This window comes from Melospiza melodia, chromosome 7 (assembly GCF_035770615.1).
Source record: "Melospiza melodia melodia isolate bMelMel2 chromosome 7, bMelMel2.pri, whole genome shotgun sequence".
NCBI classification, from domain to species: domain Eukaryota; kingdom Metazoa; phylum Chordata; class Aves; order Passeriformes; family Passerellidae; genus Melospiza; species Melospiza melodia.
In genome coordinates, this window is record NC_086200.1 from 25,976,162 (window position 1) to 25,995,606 (window position 19,445).

Genomic DNA, 19,445 nt, shown 5'->3' on the forward strand with positions numbered 1-19,445 from the left:
AAATCTCACACACTATTTAACTGTTCCAAATAAAATAGCTCAGAGGAGACTTCTCCCAACTTTTTACCATCTTCTACAAGCAATGGTGGTGGTGATGTTCTGAGCATTTAAAAATAATCTTACAAGTATTTCATTAGGAATACCTGTGATTTAGACAATAACACTTAAATGTGGATAGAAGGTTGAAAACTGGTGTGTCAGGTATGTGCTTTTTTCCTTTAACAGTGAAGGTTATGCTGCAGTTTGTTAAGTAATGAACCTCTGAAAAGATCCTGCTCTGTTCAATATAAAATTGGTAGTTTGGAACTTGGCAGCTTTGAAACCTTTATAGAAACATGGCAACTGCAGTGCCCAAGAGTCCTCCCTGCATGGAGCTGTGTCCAGGCTGGGTCAGAGCTCACAGAACACAGCAATGCCTCACACCTGTGGGGGTAACTTTCTTTAAGTTCTACAGGGTTCCAGGTATCAGAGCTCAGGCAAGAAGGCAGCATTGCTTCCTCCCACTGAGCACTGCTGGTGTGTGGGCGATACAGAGGCAAAGCAGGAGGCAGTGGTTTTAGGTGCAGGAACAGACACGGTTCCTGCTGACTGGGAGTGAGGTTGGGAATAGAATTTACAGCAAATACTTGTGCAGAACCAGGAGAGATGTGTGATATAGAACCAGAAAGCACAAAGCAAAAACTACCAAACAACTATGGCATACTGTTTACCTAAGCTAGAAAGGAACTCCAGATCCCCGAATTTCATAATTCCTCTATTCTCAGCAAATATAGCTGATTTCTAGTGGCCTGCTGGAAGATAACTTTCCTTTGTTACAGGCTGTTTCACTGACTTACATGCAGAGGTTTTTGCTGCCAGTCTAAAACTACTAATGCAGAATTTAAACATTTGTTTTTTTCCTAAAGAAAGAAGCGAGTTTCACAAAAACAAACACACATTTAAAAGCTACCCAGGTTACAAAATAAACCTGTGAAAGTCAGAAAATTTCACAAGTATATTATATATATATATATATATATTTCACAGGTATATATATAACTTGTCATGTTAATTCTTTGTCCTTCTTTTTAAAGTAGTCATTTTAGTACAATTTAGGTAACAGAATAATATATTTGCTACAGGATCTAGAGGTGCTGTCTGTAGGATGGATGTCTCCCTTTTTTGTGAAAATTGTAAGATGTGTGTTGAATAAAGACATGGGTCACAAAAAGTGAAAATGGTATTTCATCCATATAATGGACAGACAACATGCTGAAGAATATGATTTTGTCCCTTCTTGCCATAGGGCTCTTGTACAATGCTAAGTAGATCATGCAGACCAAATTTCAGTAGCTGGTCTCAAGGAACAGTCTTCTGCTTTGATGTACAGATCCACAGAACACTGCAGCTGGGTTCAGATACCTTCACTCCTCACCTAGCTCATCCTCTACTCCTCATACTTTTGAGTACCTTAAAATCTGACTTAAAAGTCTGTGTAACTTAAAAGTCCTTCAGGTGTTACAATGAGAGGTTATAAGGAGAGTTTGTGCCTGTTGCCTTGGGATGTGCACATTTTACATCGCTTAACTCATCAAACTGTACCAGAACACTTTTGCAAATCTCACCCAGGGAACCAGGCACAGCAAAAGAGTCAAGGGAGCCTTGAAAACAGAGGCAGCAGATGGCCAGTGCCCCAGTCCCAGCTCAGTGACCACAGCTCAGGGACAAGAGCACACCCACGGCTCCTGTCACCACTTCTGCCTGATGAGGCAGTGCAAATTGTATGAAGAGAACTCACAACCAATCACATGCTGGCTAAGGAAAACAAAATTAGCAGATACAATTATTAAATTGCAGTCCATGCTCCAAAGGAAGCCAAATTTATTTGCCTTAAAGAGGTATTAGGGACAACACACAAACAGGCCCTGCAGCTTCCAGCTTAGCTAAGTCTTCTATCTCCTACCCTGCAGAAATTTACTTTTATGCAATCTCAACTGCTTTCTGCTTTGCCAGAAGAAGAGGAAACATCTTGGTTCTGGAGTCCTTAAAATAGGCATGGCCCAGTATGTCTGCAGCCTCCTAAGTGTGCTATGCAGGGGATACACACCAACCTGTATGGAAAACCTCTAGAAGAAGATCTGAAAAGGCATGTTTGACAACAAACTCTGCCATTCCTGCAGGCATTGGCTGGGGAGAACAGCAGGTGACTGTGTGTGTACTCACATCATACAGCACAGTGAGTCCAGTGAAGAAAGAAATGATGTAAAATGTAAATCTCCAGCTACAAACAAACAAAAAAAAGGGCGTTAGAATCCCATTCATTAACCCCTGAGCTGCAAGTCTGTGTATCCTCACACTAATTAAAAGAATTATAAACACTAATAAAGCAAAGACATGTTAGTACGTTCAAGGTTAGACCAAAACAGGACCAGCTCTTTGCATCTTACCAGCACATTTCACAGACTTCACAAAGAGCAATTCCTTTGCTGTAGAGATGGCAGAGGACACAAGAATCTTGCTAACTAAAATTCTGAGGAGAATAATCCCAAAGCTTCCCAGCAGTAGCAGATGCATTTCCAAAAGTGAAACAATGCCAATCTCTCTCCTAGGCCTTTGGAGATCCAGACTGCTAAATTTGTTATCATGTACAGTAACTAATTACTGTCATGTTTGGCCCAGTGAGGAGCCAGAAATGACTTTCCAACATTAAACCCACACAGAAATACAACAAACTGTTTGCCCAGTTCAGTGGACAGAGGCAGGTCACCCGAATATTCACACACATAGTAAGGAATGGAGGAATTTCAGCCCAACTGAATAAACAAGTTATTAATAAATGAACCAAAGGAAATATGAAAAGGAGTAAAACTGTCTAAACTAGTCCTTTAATTTCCAAAAATCTCCATAACAATTCAGACATAACTGCATTTTGAGAGACTCCACCTATCAATGAAAGCCCCAGGAATTCCAAGACAAAAATAAACTGTAAAGCTGCTGTGTCACATCAGAGAGACATTCTGTCTACAGACTGCACATGGCAACAGAGGGCCAGGGGAAGGACTCTGTCCTCAGAGGGCTGAGGCAGAAAAGGATTTACTGTTTCCTACTTACTGTTACTATTTACTACAAGCGCAGGGAGAGCTGATATTTCATCCAGATGGAGGGAGAATAAACATTGTTTATAAATAAACAACTCCTTATTCCCTGTTTCCGTAAATATTTGTAACTATATGGAACATTAGAAATAAATAATACACATCCTTTTCTTTTTGAATTAGGGTTTTTATGCAGGGGTTTCAAATTACAGGTGAAGTGTTAAATGGAGCACATGCTGATGAGCCCAAAGTTGATGCCTACCCAAAGGATACAGATACACACTTTTAGACAGATGAACTCCAGGTGTAGTACTATTTAGATAGATAGTACTCCAGGTATTTAATGATTTCTTTTGCTTATGTGGCTTTCCTGGGGGAGCCCAATTCCTTACACAAATAGCAGAGCAGCCCCTTGTAAATGAGGCATTCCAACCAACCTGTGGAGAACCCTCCTTTTCTGTGGAAAGCTGAGCCAGGACTGGCATGCAAATCTGTCTGTCCTGAAATTTATTTTGTGCCTCCACATAACAAGGAGGATTTCCACACAGCTGTTTCCAAGGGAGTTTTTGCTCTTTGCTCACAAACGTGCACCCCAGTGGAAGGATGCTGGTTTGTGACTTCCAGGATGCTGAAGAAAAACGACAGCAGAATCCAATGCAGCCTGCTGCCTGTAGCTTTTGAAAGCAACAGTGTGCAAAATAGTTGCAGAAAAGGTGCAGCAGAAGGAATCTATGCAGAAAGGGAAACTATGGGGAAGGCAACAGAAAGGATGCCTTTATAATGGGAACTGAAGCAACAGCAAAGCACTAAGATGTAAACAGCAGAGAGTTTTTCAGGTTCAAATGCGTGTCAAAGCAGGATGCCAGTGTGACAAAGTCAGGAAAGGTCAGAAACAAGGGCCTGATAAGGAATAAAGGAACAACAGCAAAAGGAGATTTGGGATCGCAAATAAGGGGAAAAAGCAAGAAATGTTTCTGTAACAGAGAAGCAGCAGAGAGTAATAGCAGAGCCAGGTGGGTCAGGGAGACCCAAGATGCTTTCTGTGGAGGGAGCTGGGATCTCTCTGCACAGGGATGGAGGGCACACAGGGAGCTGGGATCTGTGTGTGTAGGGATGGAAGGCACACAGGGAGCTGGGATCTGTGTGTGTAGGGATGGAGGGCACACAGGGAGCTGGGATCTCTGCACAGGGATGGAGGGCACACAGGGAGCTGGGATCTGTGTGTGTAGGGATGGAGGGCACACAGGGAGCTGGGATCTCTGCACAGGGATGGAGGGCACACAGGGAGCTGGGATCTGTGTGTGTAGGGATGGAGGGCACACAGGGAGCTGGGATCTCTGCACAGGGATGGAGGGCAGCGGGAGGCAGTGAGCTGCTTGTGGAGCTCAGCTCCCATGAAAACCTGGGTTCATGGCTTGTGCTCCTGCTCACCAGGCCTCGCTGAACTTCTTGGACAGGCTGGGCCGGTCCATGTTCCTCCGGTGCCGGAACCACTTCTCCACCTTCCTCACTGGCAGGTCACATTGCTTGGCTAAACTGAGCAGCTCACCCTGGAAAAGAGGTGAGGCATCAGGCTCAGACCCAGATTCAAAGGTCAGGCAGGGCATTATCTCATCTGACCCACCACAGAGCCCAGCTGGGGCCCCTGGCCAGCCTAAGTCTGTTCAAGCCAAGGCATCTTTCTGAAAGCTGTCCACTCCCAGTGTAAAGATCTTGGTTAGCAGAAAATCTTTCCATTCTCCTCTAATCAATTGGTTATAAATACTAATGTTGAAAGTTTTCATTTTTATGTTAACTTCCCCATTTTTAAACTGGTCTTGTCCCCTCACATGATTTTGTAGCCTAATCACTTCCTCACCCTGTCTTCAGGGATCAAATCCTTAAAATCGGTCACTCAATAAAGATCACTGCAGCTTAAATCCTATTTTATGGTTCTGCACTGAACCTTGTCACGCCTCTCAGCAATTCTGACACAGTATCACGGTGGATGTCATAAGCAGAGGCAACATCATTTTCCTACTGGATATTCTCCTCTTGCAGTAAACCTGTTAGGGGCAATTCTTCAATATATAACTCACAGAAATCCTGCAATTACCTTCCTTCTTGTCCTTAGGCTGTTAAGAGTTTGTCATGTTTTATATTCCTACTAGGAGGTGTCATCATGGATAACCTTATTTTTTAAGTAAAGCAATAGTTTTTCATGGAATGCATTTACCTGAATTAGTATCATGTGAGACTGGCCTACATACTTTAAGCATGCTGTACAAAAATAAGTTGATTACCAATTTTCAGATATGCTGCTTTCAAATGTGCTGTTTTATGAGCCCTTTTCTGGGGGTGGAGACAAATGGAGATGCTAATTTACATTCTCTAACTGCTCCATCATGTGGAATTCTCCCGAGAAATGGCTGCCAAGAACTGCAAAATCTCACATTGTACTGGACAAGTAAAAGCTGCCTCTGAGCAGTGATGTGAGAGCTCCTCATGGGAGGGGAAGGGAGCAGCAGACTGGCTGAGGTGCACCCAGCGAGGGGAGAGAGCCGAGCAGCAGCTCCTGCTTCACCCCACACTGCTGTCCCATGGTGAGGGTCTGTCCCAGTGCCCCAGATCTGCTGGGGAAAAGCACCACTGAGTGCAACAGGGGTGCAGGAAGAGCCACAGGAAAAACCTGCTGGCAAAGCCAGGCCTTGAGTTACATCTCTGACACAGCAGCAGTTACACTGAGAAATGTCTGGATTTTGGGGACAGAAAGGCAAGAGGAAGGTCAACCACTGACAAGTGTCCCTCAGAACACTCCTTCTCACTGCTGCAGAGATGGGCTGGCTGCACTACCCACATCAATGCCTGCATTTTAATTTTAGCCTCTTCTCCTTTATTTCTAACTTGGTACTGCATATCCTGGGGCTCCTCATGCCCCACTGCAGCAAAACCATGCTGCAATAGCCTTGGTGAAGCAATGTGTTTGGAGCAGGATTGTTCCTTGGGAATGGAACCCATGGTGAGCACCCTACTCACCCATCCTCTGTAAGAGTTCACAGCTGTTGCTTTGAGGCCAAGAGAAAGTCTATAAAAACAAGCTGAAATAAAATCAGATTGCTTTCCCTACGACAGAGTTCACACTCAGGGACTTCCCTGACCAGGCTGAATTCTAATATTGCCTGACAATTCATAATCCTGCTAGTGGTTTTTTCCATCAGCAGCAGCCATTATAACTCATCTTGCCAATTTCTTGAAAAACACTTTTCTTACCCCTCGGGGGAAAACTACCCACCAGTTGTGTCAGCAGGTTTCTGAAGCCCCTCCCAATCTCTGTGATGATGGCCAAGACTTTGGCTTCTTGCAAGGCCAATCTCAATCTCAGGGATTGCATGGCAACAGAACCCAGACCCAGTCTAGGACTGGGAGATCAAGCAAGACACAGGGGCTGAGCTGCAGGGATTGGCAATGTGGGAGCTCAAGGGAGCTGATTGTTTTCAGGATTTGCCAGTGTATGAAAAGAGGCCATCACAGAACGGCTGGGGCAGGAAGGGACCATGGAAATCATCTCATCCAATGGGCCCTGCTCAAATGGAGCTGCCTGCAGCCAGGCGTCAAGGACCATGTCTGGAGAGCTTTGAGTTTTCCCAAGGATATAAATTCCCCAGCCCCCTGGGCACCCTGAGAAGGTGTCCCTGATGCTCAGGCAGAGCCCCCAGTGCTGCAGCCTGTGCTGTGTGTGGGTGAGCAGGGACAGGAGCTGCCACTGCTCAGGGCTGATGGCATCAATGGCAGCAGGACCCTCCTGGAGCTAACCAGGGCCACAGTGTTCCCTTTCTCGAGCTTCCAGACAGGAATGGCATTGCTAAACCTCAGGATTCCAAATGGGATTTTCTTTGGCTAAAGACACTAAATCTACAGGAAAGCAAAGGAAGAAGGGACTCACCTCTTTAGGGTTCTTGCAGCGTGTGCTATAGAATGTTTCCAGCACAGGGTTGGGCTGAGCTTTTGGTCTCTGCTTGTCTCTCACACCCAATTTGGCACTGAGGGGCAGGGCTATGGCTCTGCAAAAGAAAACATAGAGGGTCAGCCAAAAGTAGTACAGTGATTTCTGATTTTGCAGCACTGTTAAAACACGGTGCAGTAAATAACAGCTGCTTCCCACATGTGAATCTAAATATGAGTATTATGTTGAGCAGGTAAAATCACAAACTTACAGTAGAAACTGTTGGACTTGCACCCTACTGCTCTGAGCTCTGTGCTGTGATATTCAAAATTATATGAGGTTGGCAAATGCAATATCCTGCTTTGTCAGCTTCTGAATCACCAGTCACGGGCCTCTGGCACCCTTGCAGCTGATGGGGAGTACCACACTGGTGATAAGGCCTAAATGTTGCTCCCTGCTTGATCTAGAGCACAGAGCATACATGGCATTCACCTGAACCAAGGCCTAGGCTCAGGACCAGGAGGGAGGCTCTGACAGAGGTGAATTTTTAATGCAGAAGAAATGTCCTGCTGAAACAGAAAGCCATTTGGTCTTTCCTGGAGTAACTTACCCCCATGTTTCCTAATATAAATCAAACACAGTTACCAGCTGTGCATCTTCAGTCTTTCACAGTGAAGAAACAAAGAAAAAAAACAACAACAAAAAAACACAAACAACAAAACAAACAAAACCCTACATAAATAGAAAAAAGTTATCCAAGGAAAGCTGTTCAGAGAATTCCTGTGCTCAACAACTCAACTCCTCTACTACCAACACTCTTCTCTACCCCAGCAGCAGAAAACATCCTCATTGAAGGTTGAGATCCTGCATAAATGCTGCACAAAGAGGAAACTTGTCAAACAATTTTTTTTAATTTCCAAATAATCTGAATTTTACTTTGATTTCTCAAGAATTAGCTGTTCTTATTAATTGGTGCCTTTTACACACTGCCCCTGGGGAAGGGTCTCTGTGTTACTGCAAACTGGGGCTGAAGCTGTTACAGCCCCGAGCAGAGGCAGCGAGTGCTGAGCCCACACCTGCTCTGCCTGGTCACTCCTGATGCCCAGGCAGGCCCTCTGATCCATTCTCCCCAATGATTTGGACACAGAAGAAGATTTTTTTTCCTTTCACTTTGGTTTAAAAAAGCTGCAAAAGCTATTTCACTGTTCAGGTGCTTAAAGGTGTTCTACTTCAAAATAGTATGGGATATATTTATGGCTGTGATTGTCTGGTGTGGTTACCTGTGGTTTCTGCTAGTAATAGAGCTTATATCTTTAGGGACCATTTCAGGTCTAGAATCCTCCAGATGGGTCTTTCAGAAGTTTTCTTTTCAAGAACTCATTTCTGAATTTAATTATCAAACATTAAAAAAAATTTATAAAAGACCCCCTACCTAAGGAATGCTGTAACTTCAGTTAAACCACAGGATGGGTACACATTTACACACTCATATAACAGCTCTCACTTTTCTTTTGCACAGCCAACCCACCTGCCTGTGTATCAATTGTTCTTTGTCATTATCTTTGGGAAATTCCTTTGGCATCACTGGCTATAGGAACATTCAAAGATGTACCAAGGCCAACAGAAATTACATGTTTCTACCATAAAAGAAGGGCCAGGGCTAAGTGTGCTTGCTGGCAACAAGACACAGAGTGATCACAAAAACATGGGGAAGCATTAACCAGTTTCAGTGAAATTTAGCAGCACTCAGGCACTGCTGCTGGGTGGCAAAGGAATATAACCATCACTGGGAATTCTGGGGTTTGGCTCTGACTGCTCTCAATAAATGTTTTAGGTACATCTAATGACTTTTTTTGGATATGAAGTGATTGGTTTAATAAGAGTGACACTGGACCACAGGTCCTGTGCTAAGAACAATAACACAGTATTTCAGCAGTATCCATAACTCCTCTGAAGCTGGGAAAACATCCACCTTAAGCTCTGCACTAAATCTTGGTTCTTACATTAATTATGGGCCTGATCTTTCTATTTCAAAGAACAGGCATCAATATAAGCACCTCTGAAGAGGAAGATGTAATAAATTATATTGTTGAAAACTGCCTTATTGCCACTTCTTCTCAGGCCATATTGGGAACTGCAATGTATGACAGTTTCCAGATACATTAAACAAAGAGAATGTCAGGTGTCAATGCAGCTTGCCAACAAATTTATTTTACTGAAAAGTATCCTGCAATTTTCTTAATTTTGTTTAATCCCTGACTTCTCTGTATTTTCTGATGATTTCTTAAGGTTGTGGCATAAAATCTCTCTGTAACAGAAACAAGCCACTTGCAGTGGATGAAGTCAGGGTGTAACCAGTTACAATTACTTTGTTATTCAGGTTTTGAGTCTACCCATGATTTATGGAACCAATCCTACTTTTACGAACATCATTGGGAAAAACAAGGCCTGAAATTCTTCCTAAGGGACATTTGCATGTGTTGGCTGTATGCTCTGACTCAGTTCTCACTTCAGCCCTGTTCCAAGCACAGCCCTGAAAGGATGATGCCTGTACTGATTTCACCATCACAGATATGTCATCTCAGTGGCAGAGATGCCTCACCATGGCACTGTATCAGCTCTCTGCAGGACAAAAGGGTAAATCTGAGCACTAAACTGTCTCCTCGCAGAGTCAGACACAGCCAGGGAGATGATTCTCATCACCAGCCTGCTGCTCCATCAGTGAGTACATCTCACTCCGTGTTTTACGTGGCAGAGGTCTCACCAAGGCACTTTATTCAGTAATCACAGAACAAGCTGCCTTGTGCAAAACCTCCTGAAGTTGAAACTAAGTGCATTTATCATGAATGGGCTTAAACTGCTACTCTCTCACCTTTCAAAAGTGGGCTCCACTCCTTCTGCAGAGGCTTTCAGAGCTAGTGTGAGGTAAAAGAAATATTTGACTTTGGAGGTGGGTTTTTTAAATATTATTTATAAGGGTGCCACTTGCAAATACCTTCAAGTACTAAGAAATGCAGAACCAGTGACAGCAGCAATCTGAACTTCTGTTCTTTGAACTGCACAGTCTCTTTTGGCCTCCTGCTTTCCTTTGGCAGAGGGCTATTGCTGTGCTCCTGGTGTAGCCTCTGCCTTCTCCTGCTGTCAGGAGAATGTTTCACACCAGTTAAACTGACTGCTCCATTTGATACAAGGCCTGGATTCACTACAGTGCTGCTGCCCAAACTGACTCAGGACCATTTTCAGTTCTTTTGCCTCATCCTTGCACCAAGCCCTGCCTGTAAAACCTTAACACGAAATTGTTTTCAGATCCTTCCTATTACTGATCAACAACAAGAGTCTCTATGCAAAATAAACTTTACAAAGATGCATTTCTAAATAAAATATTCAGAATTTGTGTCCTTTCCTTCTTCTGGTTTTGAGTTCAAGTATCTGTTCCAGGCTGATCAAGAGTGTCCATTTCTTTAAATGTACAAATATGGCTCACATCCTGGCACCACCTTCCCACAAAGAGACCGAGTATTTCTGACTAAAATCCTCTTCTAGTGAAATCTGGGACCTGTGTGGATTCAAATTCTCTGACAATTCCTTTCAATTGCTCAACACCCAAAAATTCCTGGACAAGCCCAAAGTCGGACAAATCAAAAATTGTATGTAAAGTCTGGTTTTCAATGGCTTTACTATTTCTCAAAGGACTTTAGTTACCACATTTTACTAACCATGCAGGCAAGAAACACTTTGCAATATTCCTTCAATATCATAGCTTTCCAAGAACTTGATTTTTACAGAAATGGTCTTAAACATTACATAACTAGCAGAGTAGCCAACATCCTTGCAGGACTACGCCCAGGGAAAAGTTCTGCTAAGTAAAACCAAGCTCCAAGTTATGGTTGCAGGACATATCTCCTACTCACAAGTGCAATCTGGAAACATTAAAGGAACAGGGGAGCTTCCCAAGTTCTAGGTCCTCTCTTTTCTCAGGACATCATTAACTGCTTCCCCCAGTTCCTGCCTCGGTACTGTGGCACGGCTCAGCACTGCAGCAGCAATGGGATTTCTACTCTCCAGCCCTGAATCCGCCGTTTCCCACCTTCCTCAGCACAAACCAGCTCGCAGGGGAGTTGCTTCACAACCCGTGAGCTGTTTCTTCTCCCCCAGGGCTGCACCCACAACCTCCTGAGCTCTGCCAGGCACACCCAGCTCCTCTTCCCAAGCCACCACCCCATCCCCAGCATCGCTGCCTCTGGGACGGGCCCTGCTGGCTCAGTTTGCCTCAGTTCAGCCAGCTGGTGCAAAGGAGAGGGAAATCCATCCTTTCACAAGTTTAATGCCTAAAAAAAAGGATGAAACAATTGGTCCCAGCACAGTGGCTGATGTGGCCAATGATGGCACACTGCAGAAAATCCTCCAGACTTCCCCTGCCTCTAATTTTTTACCTGGAGTTCTTACAGTTAAATCACATGAATCACATTATAACATGTCTGAAATCCCAAAGCAGACACCACCAGGAACCATCTAGAGAGAGAAAAACTTGGCACCCAACGCAGAGTTGCAGGTAATAGCTGGTGGTGGCTGAAGGTAGAATAAATTGCCACAGGGCAAGCTACAGCCACTAACCCCAAACCTGTCTCTAGATACAGTCACTCATTTCAATCTGCAGACTGGATGTCCAAAGATATACAGTCAGGGTTATCTACACAGAAAATGAGAAATAAACATTTCCTTCTGTAGTTCTCAAACTTGATGTAAATTATTTTAAACAGGGCCAGTGCCACTGTTTAAAGATACAGATAAGGCAATGGAGAAACTGAGGGCTGGATTCACACCTCACCTTCCCAGGGGAAGATTTCTTCTCCAGGATGAACTGGATGTGAAACAGTAATGATTCAGAATGAGAAAAAGTCATGCTGAAATAAATTACTGCAGAGTTAGGACAAACAAGAATACAGCTCAGAACACCGGCTTGTAATTTGCATAGGTAAAATAGTGCTATGATTACAGGTTTCCTGGACCTGTAAAATGGGCTTGTGATGTTATCTTTTTCAAGGGTGTGACATGCAGCTTTAATTTAATGAAGTTTGTGAATCAAAACAGCTTTAAAATTAATGAGTAGGACCAGGCCTGCGGAAACACTCCCAGCTGAGGCAGCACTTGGATGGGAAAGAAAAAATCTTTTTACTTGGCCATCGGCATCTAAAAGCAGATGAAAAAGATATTTAGATTGACTGGGAGTGGTGTGGCAGGAGGTAGGCAAATAAAGGGACAGAGTGGCAGTAGCACAGAACCAGAGATGCTGGAAGGGGCTCTGGAGATGGCCCAGCCCAGCTCTGCTGCTCCTGCTCCTGCAGCTGCCTGGGCTGTGTGTTGTGGATCTCTGGGTGTTGTGGATCTCTGGGTGTTGTGGATCTCTGCCCGTGCAGACTCCTTCCCTCTCTGGGGAAGCTGTTCCAATGTTTGACCACTGTCACAGTAAGAGCAGAGTTTCTGTGTGTGCAGATGGAGCATCCTGCATTTCTGCTTGTGCCCACTGCTTCACGTCCTGTCAGGAGCCACCACAGGGAAGAGCTGGGCTCCTCCATCCTGGCCATGCCTTGCATGGGGAGCCATAAAGTGCCACCGGTGGCATTGGTGGCATTCCAATTTCCATTCCCCATTTCCAGCTCCACACCAGAAGCACATCTGTGTCACCCACCAGCAGGAGCAGGAATCCAGCCAGGTCTCTGCACCAGCAGGAAAGAAATGTGAGTCACTTGTATTTTAATGGCTACCTAGAGCACCTTGGTTTCCACAGCAATAGAGGTAACCAAGATGCCCTGTACCCAGGAAAGTGAAGGACAAAATCCATGGAATTTACGGAATGCACACTGAACATATTGTTTACAAAGAAGATATTTTAATTCCAATCTTGTATCATCCTAAAATGATTATTTCAGTAATTATTCACACATTTAGTTTTAATAAAATACCCCAACTCACAGCCAGTATTTTTAGCTAAAAGCATTCTTATAGGAGAGCTCTGAATCATTTCAACTTCTATACGTTTTTCCAAGCTACCCTTGTGTCACAGAGAATCTGCAGAAGAAACATCCTTCTAGTCTACAGAAAAGTCCATATCCATTTTGTTGTGCACCCACTTTTCAAAAGAGAATGATAAAACGGTTTTTTAAATTGTCATTTTCCCCTCTTTCTAAACTTAAAACCACTGAAGATTTCAAATTATTACCTCTTCAGACAGCTACTAAGAATACTGTGTTTTGAATATACTGAAAACCACTTTAAAGTGTATTCAAAATCACGAAGGGGACTTGCTCTGCAGTCTTATCAACAGTTAATGCTGTAGTAAATCTGTTTTCCACCAGCAAATCATGTGTCACCAACCACATTAACTACTCACCAAACTGCATGAAGCAATGGCACCAGTTCAGGACTTTAATGATTAAGCTCAGAGCTAGTGACACCTGCAGGATTTCTTGCCATACTTTTGTCATAAGGCCCAAATTTTCTGCGCTGAAGTGTAATGTGAAAAACATTCAAATGGTTCTGGCCAGAAAGATTCTTGAGTCAGAGTAACTTCTTGTGCCAGCACTGGAGGATGATATCACAGAGTCTGCAAAAAGCAGCCCCACAAGCAGATTTGGTAGCAGGATGAGAGGAGCAGGAATCCTGGCAGCCCAGCACTGAAGGGTCTGTAGCAGCTTCAGGTCAGAGGCAGCAGCTGCAAACATCTGTCCGTGCAGAGGAGAGCACACCTTGCTCAGGTGTGTCTGGCAGTGCAACACTCCAGATCCCCATCACCCAGGGTAAAGGAGACCTCACTGCATGATGGAGTGCTAACATGATTTCTGCCACACTCAACCCAGAAACAGCAAGTGACATGCAACACACACAAACCAGCAAAACACACACATAAGCCTGACCTGCACTGATCTGTTTAATGTGTACAAAGTCACAGTGCTTGCAAACAGACCCTAAGGACAGGGTTTGTGCTCTACATTCAGCACACTTCTTTAGCCAGTGCACAGGGCTGAAAGGAAGGGGCTGAAAAATGCCAGCACACAGTGACACGGAGTCTCCGGGGATCTCTTCAGTCATGCACTGGCACAGACAATAAAGCCAACTTTTGGACCCAAACTGCTCCCATTGTACCTAAGAAACCACGAACAGTATTAAATAACTTACCTTTCAAAGGCACACCGAACGACTACCAAGATTAAAGCAAAAGGGATGCTGAGCAGGAGATCACGAGGCTGAGGGTAATGCGTGTCTTCAGACTCTTGCATGTCCTCCCAGGTGATTCCTGGGGGCAGCCAGAACTCGTGCTGCCACAGCCACTCATACAGAGAGCGAGCCATCCTGGAAGGAGGAGAGACCGCAATTGAGTGAGCCCTGCACACAGGAAACCTGTCAGCACAAGCCAAGCAAGGATTACACCCTTGCTGAGGTGGCATCTGGCTGTGGGACTGCCCAAAGAACTGATAACCTGTTCACAGATCCTGATTGTGTGCTTGGGAAATGCTGACTCCTGGCACCGAACCAAAACGGGTAAAATGGAGAAAAGCGCCTCAGAATTCAACAGAGTATTAGTGCCAAACTTCTCCGTTCAGGATTCCTCTCTACAGTGTGGTATTGTGGGGATGTGGGAAGTCTGCTCTACTTTTTATGTATGTATCCTTATTTTTCAGTTTTTGATGTTTTGCATTTATTTGATTCTATTTACAGATTGTAATTCCATTGTGTGTGTGTGTGTGTGTGTGTGTGCATTATTATTCTGAGACTTTGCCTTGTAAAAGAAAAGAAATCATCTTTTTGCTTTGAATTATTAAGGAAGGTACTTCAGGTAAGAATTTTTGTGCTAGGCAGATTTTGTGCTGTGTTCTTAATGTAATTTTAAAGACTATGCTTGAATGTAGAATCTACATACATGATCAGTGAATTTAGCAGCAAAACGGACAGCAGAATGTTGATGTGACAATTCAACACACAAACACTGTTTCTAGATAACTCTACCTCATACAGAAATATGAGCTGCACCACCCTCCAATACACATTGTTCATTCTTAGCTGGTAACAACCAACATCCCAAACACAAGCTCTGAAGTCAAACAAACTCTGTGTAAGCACAGAAGAAGGAGATGTGAATGAAATGCCCCTCAAGATAATCAGGACAGTGCACAGGAAATGCCACCTTAGGAAACTAGGGAAAAAGCATACAATTTAAGTGTCTGGCCAAGTATTATAAAGCTTCTCTTCAAGCACAGTCCCAAGGCCTGGCCTATTTTCTGCAAGAACTGTCTATCAAATCAAAAATTAATCAGTCATTTTATTTTGAAGATATCTTTAATTCTGATGCAATTTCTCTGTTAAACTCATTCTACAATTTTGGTATCTGAGGGATATTTTCTGAATCACAGCCATGGAGTCATAGAATGGATTGGGTTAGATAGGACCTTGAATTTCATCCCACCCCTGCCATGGCAGGGACACCTCCCACTGTCCCAGGCTGCTCCCAGCCCTGCCCAGCCTGACCTTGGGCACTGCCAGGGATCCAGGGGCAGCCCCAGCTGCTCTGGGCACCCTGTGCCAGGGCCTGCCCACCCTGCCAGGGAACAATTCCTGCCCCATATCCCATCTAGATCTACTGTCTCTCAGTTTGAAGGCATTCCTCCATGTCCAGTCCCTCCAAGCCCTTGTAAAAAGTATCTCTCCATCTTTCTTGTGGGCCCCCTTCAGGCACTGGAAGGAAATGTGACATCGTTCCTTGATTTGGACTTTACTATTCCCCTCAATGTTTCTTTTGATCTGACTACAACAGGGAAGGAGAGGATGCTATTTCTTCAGATTTGACTCATTTCTCCTGGCACATGCACATCCAATTTGGTTTGAGGACAAAGCTGGTTAAAAATACATGTGTAATTGATAGTAAGTGGATGCAAACTTTCTAATCACTTATAGAAAAATATATATAATATATAGAATTTATATATCTTATATAGAAAGGAGGAAAACATTTCCCTTTTTCCCCAAAGAAAAAGGAAAACCATCTTATGAAAAATGCATTCTTCTCCTCCACTGTGCACTGCCTGATTTCAGCTTTTCATAGTAAAACCCACAGCATAAAAATCTTCCTAAAAATCAAAAACCTGACATACTGAAGAACTGCAACGAAAAGAAGTGGACGTATGGCTTCACTAGCACTGAAAAGAACATCCAGGTTTTTACTAGAGTTCAGTTTGACAATAATCAACAGTATTTTCTTCCTGGTGTAGCTCCTGGGCCTCTCGAAACTGCAGTTTTGACACCACTTCCAGGCTGCTCTCCACTTCTTCTTCTAGCTCTTCTTCCAGACAATACCTGGACAAAAACCGCTGGCACATCTCCACTAAATGGAGATACAGAGGGTTTATAGAGCCTTCAAATCCTGTTTTAAGAGCCTGACAAGCAGGATGCAGCAGTTTTTTAATTGCCTGCCAAATCTCGAGTGTCTGCAGCTCTCAGGGCCTGTCCCCACCGAGGCTGTTTGGAGGTGGGAACATTTGCTACCAACCCCGTTCCTCTGGCAGGGCTGTGGATCCCTTGGGACAGCTTCCTTTCCCTTTAGTGCTCCAGCAAAAGCAGCTGGACCATGGGGGTTGGTGATGGCTCCTGGTGACAGGGCTGGCTGAAGCTCACATCCACACCTGCCAGAAAAAGCTTTGCAGACTGCTCAGTACACACGCTGCAGCTCCTCGGGGTGACACAGCCCTGTGCCATGGGACAGGGTGGCTCTGCTGAACTCCCAGGCCTTGGGAACCATTTATTCAGGATGTCCCCAAACTTCCTACAGACTGTGTGAACCCAGGTTTCTCCATAAAAGTTTGCATTTTTTTAGAGAAAAACGTGTTTGTGTAGAAGCAAACTGTATATGGGCTTAGCCTGCGATGAATTCAACATCCTGTCACCACGGAGCATGGTGACACCACACCAAAACAATTTGTGCACTTCAGCACTGGACACCAGCCTGGAGAGCCAGATAACCAGTGAGGTGTCTGAATTGCAAAGAACTTTACAGGCATCGAACATACCAACCTCAAAATGTTGGTAAACTTTCTCAGCTGTTAAAAAATCTGAGCTCCAGTTGGGAAAAGCATTAGGAATACCTAGGAGAACTCCAGGGGAAAATTACACTTCCTCCTTGGCTCAGCTCTTCAAAACCCATTTCTTCTGTAGGTTTTCCCACTGTGCAGACAGAAGGCATGCTGAGGAATGCTGCCTTCACAGCCAGCTTTGCAGCTACACATTCCCACATTCTCCCTCCAGAACTGTCTATATCTGGCAGCAACACAAAACCACACCTGGTAGAGAACAGCAGCTGAACTCTGTGGGAGAATATAAAATAGATGTCCAATTTGCTTAGGGGGGGATATATAGATTCAGTGTGCTAAGGAAGCAAATAGCCAGTACCTAATTGACTCTCATGTGCAAAACACAGATAGGCAGGATCACCCTCATGGAATATTTCTTCATCTTTGCTGCAGTCTTTACACATTGCAGAAAATACAGAGCAAAAAATACAAAAAAACCCAAAAATACCGAACAGGGTACTACATGAAGCAACACATATATTTTTTGCAATTTATACAGGTCAAATTCTCAAGTCAAGGCTGCTGGAAAGCTGAAGACAATGGTGTGTCTAAAAGGCCCTTTGAGCACCCACAGAAAAGTGTGAGTGGGCCCATTCTTTCTCAGTTCTTTACACTTCACACAGCACCTATCCTGCACTCACACAGCACCTATCCTGCAGTGTAGCTTTTGAACATGCAGAACCAAGCCCTTCAGCTCTGAACACAGGTCTGACAGAGAAGACACCCCCTCACACAGAGCTCAGCAAGAGCAGAGATAAACAGCACTGGGAAACACAGGACAGATCAACATAAGGACTTCACAAACAACCAACAAAATAGTAAATGCTGAAAGAACAGCTTTAGGTTGGTTGTAGAAAGGTACATGTAAGGATGAAATCAAAACCAGAGAAGTACCACAGCTACACCGTTGGGTAAGGGAGGACAAGCCTTCAGCACTTCCTGAGCCCAGAGTGCACCAAGAGGAGACTGGAAAAGGGGAATTCACTGAGATCCTTTGAGGTGACACAGCCAGAAGGTCTTGAAGCAGCTGGACTCTGCTGCCCAGTGGCCTCATCCACTCTATTTACTTTATCGAATCTTGCCTTTCCTGGTGTTGATTGCTTTTTTGGTTTTTGTGAACATAGTGGTTTCATCTGAATCCTCAGCATTGCAAAGGTCTCTGCTGTTGGGCTGGCTGGGCTGCTCCCAGGAGAGCAGGAACTGCTGCATCTGCAGCGCCTGCAGCAGAGCAGCGCAGCAGGGCTCCCCACCCTGAGCCACAGAACACCACTGCACTGAGCCCTGCAGGGCCAGGCTTGTGCTTGGTTTCGCTTTTGAAGCAGAACTGCTTGAGAAGAAGCAGGACACCCAGCTAAGGAGGTTACTGCTCGGCTCACAGGTAAAATGGCTAAGCAGGTTTACCCAGGCAATGGTAACTGTTGCTTACATCTTCAAAGAGTTACTCTCTTGCTTCACTTACAGACTCCATTCCCAAGCAAAACATTAATATATAGGTACACAAATATTCATATAAATTTACATGTGTGACTATAGCAGATAAGGGTGGAGACGAAACAAAGAGAAACAGCTTACACGTCTTGGAAAGAACTGGCTGCAGAGGCCTTTGAGTGCTCAATTACAGCAGGCATGGGCCATTGTCTGCAGGTGGATTACACAGGTTTGTGGGTGAGCCATGCCAAAGGTACAAACATCCCTGCCGGGGCTCTGGGCCAAGCCATTTAGGTCAGCCAAGTCTTATTAGTTTAATTGCAGCCCCACGTGAATGGCCTGGCTGCCGGAGCAGCTCAGGGATTCCCGCAGAGCCTTCCTGGTAGGGCCAGTTTTCCCAGGATGCAAATATCCCCTGCAGCACAGCACTGCCACGGGGGAAGCCACCGCAAGGATGCAGTTACCCTGCTTCTCGAGTCAAGCTGCTTTATTTTTCCATGGGGTTGAGGCTAAAGAAAACCAAAAAAGCCTCCTCAATCTTGATGTGCTGGAGACCAAAATGGAGAGGCTTGTCCTATCTTCCCGAGAAACTGGGGTTGAGAAACAAAGTCCTCCGTATAGTTCTAAAGGTTCCTGTTATTTCAAACTGGAATTTGGAGCCATTGTGTTCCTGCCCTACTCTGGTCCATATTGCCTAAATTTGAGTTTCCATTGCCTATTATGCATTTGAACCTTTAACTCATTTTGCTAAGAAATCAATTAGCCAAGAACTCCATGAGTAAATTCCCTCCCGATAGCTTTTCTAGGCAGTTTCTTGTTTGATACTTCCCATAATCCTGATGTCTTCAACGAAAACTACTTGTTAGAGCAACCTAAGAGAAGATATTAGTTTAGAAATGAAAA

The 19,445-nt window shown here is 44.4% G+C and overlaps 1 protein-coding gene across 4 annotated transcripts in view; it reads right to left on the bottom strand.

The window, feature by feature from the left end:
• The window catches only part of CERS4 (ceramide synthase 4), a 46,415-nt gene that overhangs the window by 10,370 nt on the left and 16,600 nt on the right, over positions 1 to 19,445 (bottom strand). For all 4 annotated transcript variants that reach the window (XM_063160769.1, XM_063160772.1, XM_063160773.1 and 1 more), the window contains exons 2-5: positions 14,173 to 14,346; positions 6,997 to 7,114; positions 4,506 to 4,624; positions 2,203 to 2,260 (exon numbers count right to left, since the gene is read on the bottom strand). In XM_063160769.1, coding sequence (XP_063016839.1) covers positions 2,203 to 2,260; positions 4,506 to 4,624; positions 6,997 to 7,114; positions 14,173 to 14,345 — 468 coding nt within the window. In that variant the 5' untranslated portion in view covers position 14,346. The remainder of the gene's footprint in view (positions 1 to 2,202; positions 2,261 to 4,505; positions 4,625 to 6,996; positions 7,115 to 14,172; positions 14,347 to 19,445) is intronic.